This window comes from Moschus berezovskii, chromosome 6, assembly GCF_049115385.1.
Source record: "Moschus berezovskii isolate FMDL1 chromosome 6, NW_MosBer_1.0, whole genome shotgun sequence".
Lineage (NCBI taxonomy): Eukaryota > Metazoa > Chordata > Mammalia > Artiodactyla > Moschidae > Moschus > Moschus berezovskii.
Window position 1 is genome coordinate 61,292,071 of NC_142465.1, and position 7,008 is coordinate 61,299,078.

The 7,008-nt window shown below is 44.1% G+C and overlaps 1 protein-coding gene across 22 annotated transcripts in view; it reads left to right on the top strand.

Annotated features, from left to right (window-relative positions):
* The window catches only part of R3HDM2 (R3H domain containing 2), a 160,072-nt gene that overhangs the window by 134,672 nt on the left and 18,392 nt on the right, over positions 1–7,008 (top strand). For all 22 annotated transcript variants that reach the window (XM_055395897.2, XM_055395885.2, XM_055395899.2 and 19 more), the window contains 2 exons: positions 3,137–3,369; positions 5,450–5,622. In XM_055395897.2, the coding sequence (XP_055251872.1) occupies positions 3,137–3,369; positions 5,450–5,622 (406 nt within the window). The remainder of the gene's footprint in view (positions 1–3,136; positions 3,370–5,449; positions 5,623–7,008) is intronic.

Consider the following 7,008-nt stretch of genomic DNA (forward strand, 5'->3'; position numbering starts at 1 on the left):
GGAAAGTGGGATAGCAAGATTTCCCCTTCTTGGGAAGGAGAGTTATCTCCCATTCCACATCTCTGAACTCTTTCTCCTAGACCAGCCTGCCCTGAGGTCCATCTGAAAGCCCAGGCAAAAGGGCTCTGCATTGCCAGTGGTAGTCAAGATAGAGTCCCCCTTAAAAAAGAGCTTACTCCGTAACCATTCCAGGATACCTTTAATAAACAGAACTTTTAAAAGTGTGTGTGACAATGTGCAGCACTTTATAGTTGCCACAGTATACTGTGTCTGAATTCTCTGAATATCCTGATTTGGTGAGTTGGTTTACATGCAAGAGAACAAAAGCAAGAGAGATTAAGTAGCTAGCCAAGTTTACATGGCTGTTAGTGGCAAAACTGGGACTGACTCTGTCCAGTGTTCTTTTCACCACTCTGCACAAGCTGTCTATAAATATCACGCCTAATTGATTCACTGATAAGAATGACGCCCTTATTAGTGCCGTGGAGCATCAGACTGCATCAAACTGTGCAGATAATAGCTTGAAGGAGCTAGTGAGCAGGTGCAGCCTTCTGTCCAGACCTCCTTTTAAGCTACTGCTTTCCATACTGAGTTTTGATTAAAGATCTAGGTCATCTAAAATGCAGCTCCATGGACTCTTCAGGGGGTAACTTCTTCCTCTATTTGGGTACTAGTCCAGAGCTCAAATGATTAGAAGCTGATTTTCTCTAACTTTTAAATCTTTCTTCCCAGGTGTGTGAAACGAATACTGATATATAGATTCCATTATCTACATTAGCAATAATGTGGATAATAATAATAATAATAACTATGGCAACTTCTCTGTTCTTTGGAAGATTCTACTCTACTGCTCCACTGATAAATAAGCTACCTGAGGTTTACTGATGCTTATTGCCCCCTCTTTCATGGGCCTCTCTACCCAAGGCCAATAAACAGGACTTTTCACCAGCACTAAATTTACTTGTAAAAACTAAGTCATCTCCTGATTGTGCTATCAAGTGTGAATGTCTCTGTCCTTCACCTCCATCTCACCAACACATACACAACCCAATCCAGTGCTTAGAATTAGATCTAGTAACTTTCCCTAATTGCCTTATTTTTAGTGAAGTACAAAGACGTGACTAGAGATTAGCTTTAGTTGTAGAGAAATAGAATTGATCTCTCTTCCTAGTCCAGACTCAACTTAGATTCTCCAACTCCCAGGGGTGTAGTGTACTAACCCAGGTTAGAAGATCATCAGACAGTCCACATTTGAGCACTAGGCCATTACTGTCTTGGGGAAACTGGATCAGTACAGAAGTGCTGCCAGTTTGGTTCAAGTTTCCCAGGTGTTTGGTTTAAAGTTGACTCATTTCACTGTCTATCCCTGGTAGAAAAAGAACGTAAATGGCAGAATTGCTCTAATAGAGACTATAGTGTTTGATTTAGATATAAAAGGCCATAAGGGCTTGTCTTGCAAAATTCAAGTTCCAGTGTCTAATGAGCAGCCTCATTCATTGCAGCTGCTGTATTCCCACATCCCACAGAAAAACACATCTTTATTGAGTCCAGTCAGTAGATTTGAGCTGTTGGCTCTTATTTCAGGTTGGTTCTGTTCCTGGAGAGTTCCTGAGTTATTCTTATGTCTTGTTTCCCATTCTACTTTTGACATCCCCAAGAGCAAAGGGGTAAAGCATTGGGGAAACATAAATATTTTCCAGTCTTCTAACTGTATAGAGAGAAGCATTGAGATTATATGTATCAATACATCTACTTAAGATTCAGAGAATTAGCATGTCCCTAACCATTTAGGCCAATGTGTCTTAGCCCCCCATGATTGACTAAAAACTAAAATAGTGACCCTAGCAGATATTTTGTCTATTTTCCCTACAGTATCTTTGGAATAGATATTCTAATAAAGAAAAGTATTTTCTTTAATATTACCCCCTTAAGAAAAATAACTTTCTTTATTAGAATAACTCTGAGCCTGATGTTTTTGAAGAGCTGTGGGCTTTGGGATAGAGTATTCTGTTTGCTTTGGGTGGGAAAAGGAGGGAACCCAAGCTACCATGATTGTTGCTCAATTGCTCCCTGGCATACATATCAAAATCTTTATTTGGTTTATATCAAAATCAAAATTTGGTTTTCTTAGGTAATTAGTTATTGGAGTGGTGGGGAATCCGAAAGGAAAATTCCTGATTGCTGATTGCTTATCAGTTAAGTGGCAGTAAGAGTCAACACTAAGGGTTTTCAGGCTAACCTCAGATAGCTTGAGGAGCACAGCTGTTTATAATGACAGTGATTATACTATCAGGCTAACCCTGATGTTTCCAGAGTGAAATAAGAGGATGAATCCCTGTTCTCAGTAGCCTTGTGCCTTACCCAGGGCAACAGTGTTGTTAATATGGAGGCAACTAGGCGCAAGCAGCCCCCTCATCTTTGACATCCTGAGTCCTCAGGATATGTTTGCTTGATTCTGCTGAGAACGTCAGCTTTTAGAGACCCTGGAATAAATTGTTCTCAGATGCTAACACAAGACTTCCACAGAACAGGTTGGGTTGATTCCAGACTATCAGACTGAGTTTTCTCCTTACCAGACTCAGTACCCCTTTAGTCACTATACTCTTTTTCCCAACCCTGAAAAAGTGGCCGTAAGCAACATCTCTGCTGGCTCAGACATGTGTTATATGGAAGACCTGATGTGAGATTTATCCATGTCGTTGGCTACTACTCCTGCCTTCTAGCAATAGTAACTTCTTGGAGTCCTTTTGTTTCAAGAACTCCCAGAAGGAACTGGTACCCCTGTGCTCCCCACTATTTCCTGCATGTGTGGGATCCCTGCAGGGCCAGGGGAAGAGACCGCAGCCAATCTCAGCATCATGTACGTGGTTTCCCATCCACCTCTGGTCTGCTGTATTGAACTAGTTGCCAGCGCACTGTCTTCCAGATTTGCCTCTGTGCTCTTTGTACTGTACTGGATCTTGTTCTGTCTGCTCCCATCAAGTCTTGGTTGGCCAGCCAACTAACACGAAGTCAGTGTCCATTCTCCCCAACCCTCACCCCTTCTCTGTTACTGAAAGAATAGAAATGAACTCTCTCCTAGCCCTTCTGCTGAAGTGGTAGGTGGGAGGTGCTCTGACCACTGTGGTCTCTGCAGGGGGAACCGTGAGGGGCTGAGCCGCACCTCAAGCAGCCGCCAGAGCAGCACAGACAGCGAACTCAAATCCCTGGAGCCACGGCCTTGGAGCAGCACGGACTCCGATGGCTCTGTCCGGAGCATGCGGCCCCCTGTCACCAAAGCCAGCAGCTTCAGTGGAATCTCCATCCTCACCCGGGGTGACAGCATTGGGAGCAGCAAAGGTGGCAGTGCAGGAAGGATCTCCAGGCCAGGTGCCACAGCTTCTCTCCTTCCATCACGGCTTGTGTGTCTTTTGCAGGACATCACTGATAGTTACTTTTAACAAAACACTTGTCCCATATTGTGTCCCAGAAACCTAACACAGCCAGATAAGGGGAAGTTTGATTTCTTGGATCCATTGTCCTTTGAGTTCCTTCTCTGATTTCCTTTCTAACCTTTTTTCCTAATTGAAAAAAAACTGATTGGGATTAGATTATTTTACGTGATTTCTGACCAAGGCGGGACAGCCCTGTCAATCCCGGTTCAGGTTGTGTACTAAAATTAGGATGATTATGAGGCCCCTGAGACTATAAAGAGGATTTGTAAAGTAGAGGGAACCTTAGAGTTTGTAATTTTGTAATTAATTGGTAGCAACCAGTAGGCTTGAAATTTTGTCTATGGGGTCACACAGAGTCGGACACGACTGAAGTGACTTAGCAGCAGCAGCAGCAGCTGCAACTGCTTCTCTGGAGCCCAATCACGGTAAAGGAGCATGTGTTCCACCTGCCAGCCTGGAGCATCCATCAGCTCTCCTGAGCTGCTGTGTAACTTTCTCCATCGATTTCTGCTGCACTCTTAGCAGAGGGTCATTCAGCTCTTTTTACCCAGTAAGTCGCTATTTCACCATCCTCCTGCCTCTGAAGAATTTCTTGACTTTCATCCCCAAAGTTCTGTTGGTCTTGTCCTCAATAGACATCAGTAGTGGCAAAGATTTTGCTTCTGTTTATGCTTCTGTGTTACCTCTTTTCTAATCCCACTGCCTCTGCCTTTATCCAAGCTGGTTTCCCTGCTTTATCCTCAGCTGACCGTCCTGTGCAGCTTGCAGGGATCTTAGTTCTCCAACCCCAGATTGAACCCGGTCCCTCAACAGTGAAAGTTCATTGTCCTAAACACTGGACCGTCAGGGAATTTACTATTCTCAACCCTGTTTTGAGCCAGTTTACTAATCTAAAATATAGATCTAATCACATCAGTCCTCCCTTAAAAACATTCATGGTTCTGCATTTCTTGAATAATAAAATCCACATTACTTAATACAGCATAACTTCCTGACTCCAGTGTGCCATCTCAATCTTACTTTCAAACATTCATCCTTTCCTGACCCTCCAACCATTTTCTGAGTATGGCATTAGCTTTGTCTCCTCTCAGCCTGAAAAGTCTTCGGTTCATCCCTCAAACCTGTCTCTTCTGCCGCTTCCTCTTTAAATCCTTCCTCTAACCCTCCCAAGAGTTATGCTTCCTAATCTTTGCTTTCATACAACTTTATTCATGTCACTGATGCATCCTTTATCCTTGAAAGTCGCTCCGTCGTGTCCAACTCTTTGCAACCCCAAGGACTATACAATCCGTGGAATTCTCAGGCCAGAAAACTGGAGTGGGTTGCCTTTCCCTTCTCTAGGGGATCTTTCCAACCCACGGATCGAACTCAGGTCTCCCATATCGCAGGTGGATTCTTTACCAGCCGAGCCACAAGGGAAGCCCTTTATCCTTATCAGATTGTAATCACGTGGATGTCCATCTCCATTGGAAGATCCTGTACTGTTCAAGGGCAAGGACTGTGTTTCCTTTACCTTTGTATCCTCAGTTCATTGTACAGTGCCTCATGTAGTACATATTCAGTAAAAGTATTTTGTGTAAATGCATTCATGACTTGGACAGCCTGGAAATGAGGAATATAGTTGGATGATGGCTGTGTGGGGGGTGTGTGCACAGGCATGTACTTGGAGGTTGCCTTCAGCAACTTTTATCAGATGCTGCAAGTTGAGAAGAAATGAAAAGTGAAAACAGGTCTCTTAAGGGACTAGGAACGTTCATTTTCAAAACCAAACCTTGACAGTCAAGGTGGTTATGGACACCTGGGAGTGGAAACCTGCTAAGATGAGGATTCCCATCAATAGGACATCTGAAATGCATCTGTGCTCGTGCATGGATCTCCTAAGACGGGAAATAGACAGAAGGGGAATTATGAGGAAGACAGCAAGGAAAGAGTCACGCCCTGCGACTGGGCCCTCCAGGGGTGGTGTGTTCATGGCTTGTGCTTAAATCTCTTGCTGGGTCTCCTCTTTGCCTTAGGTATGGCGCTAGGTGCCCCAGAAGTGTGCAACCAGGTCACCTCATCCCAGTCTGTCCGGGGCCTTCTCCCTTGTACTGCCCAACAACAGCAGCAGCAGCAGCAGCAGCAACTTCCTGCTCTCCCACCCACGCCTCAACAACAGCCACCCTTGAATAATCACATGATTTCACAGGTGAGTCAGCACTCAGGTTTGGAGCTCCCCCCGCCCAGCTCTGATTCAAGCAAGCTCTGGACGTACAGTCATGTCTCTTGTACTGTGGGTGACAGGAAAGATCTGTTTTTGGAGACATGCCTCCCCCTCCCCAACTTCTTGTTTGCTAGTTGTGGGAGGGAGGAGTAAGGGCAGAGGTTTGGCCAAAGGGCTCTTAGTAGAGTCAGCCTGGGAGGATTTGTTTTTTTTTTTTCTGCTTTATATTTCCTTCTCTTTGTTCTGGGAATGGTCAGCGGGATCTTTTACCTTATCCCGTATTTCTGCTGTACTCTGTCTCCCTCTACATCCTGTGTAATTTCAAGGTGGTTTTGCTTCCTACATCCATACATGGAGCTTGAAAAGATCACAGCTCCCACCATAGTCTAGCTGAATGTATTTATATGACTGTTGAGCCATAAACAAATATTTATATATTGGCGTTTGGGGAAAAGTAAATAATACTTATCAAGACTCATGTGCCATAAGCACATGCTCAGTCACTTCAGTTGTGTCTGACTCTTTGTGACCCCATGGACTATTAACTCGCCAGGCTCCACTGTCCATGGGATTCTCCAGGCAAGAATACTGGAGTGGGTAGCCATTCCCTTCTCCAGAGGATGTTCCCCACCCAGGGATCGAACCTGCGTTTCCTGCATTGCAGGTGGATTCTTTACCCACTGAGCCATCTAGGAAGCCCAACCATAAAACCTCCCAGTGTTGTCTTTGTTTCCCATACCGTAAAAGAGCTCTCTTTCTCCTTCTGTTGTTGGGCTGTTAGACATTGGTACCAACTAGGGTTTGAGAAAGTTTTGCTTTTATGGAGACCATGCAAGTGATCAGCATAAGAATTAAATCCTATTCTAAACTGGAACCTCCTACGTGTTTTAGGTTTAAAGTCTCTTTAATACTCTTGAGGAGAACTGCTGAGATCTTCACTTACGCTTTTCTTCCATGAATAGAGCCTACACTTTCTCCTGAAGTATTCTCTGGTAGTCAGGAAGCCAATATGTCTGTACTTTTTTTCTGCTGCAGTTTAAGTTCTTGTTTCACCTCCCAGACTCTCTTACCTCCATACTCAGTTAGTCCAGCTTGGCCTCAGATAGATCTCTTCCATAGGTACAAGAAGTCCTAAGCACTGATACCCTAAGGATTGGAAACTAGAGAGGGAACACTCCAGAATGGCTCATCACTACCCCATTCAATATATTGGAAAATGAAACTAAAATAAAGAACAGTGAAGATCTAGGAAACTCTGCTTTGTAGCTTCACACACATGCCAGTCATTCCAAGTCCTTCATCTCAGTCCCTAATCAGTTTCTCTATAGTCCTGACTTTCTTATTCTGCCACCCACTGTCTTTCTACCACCT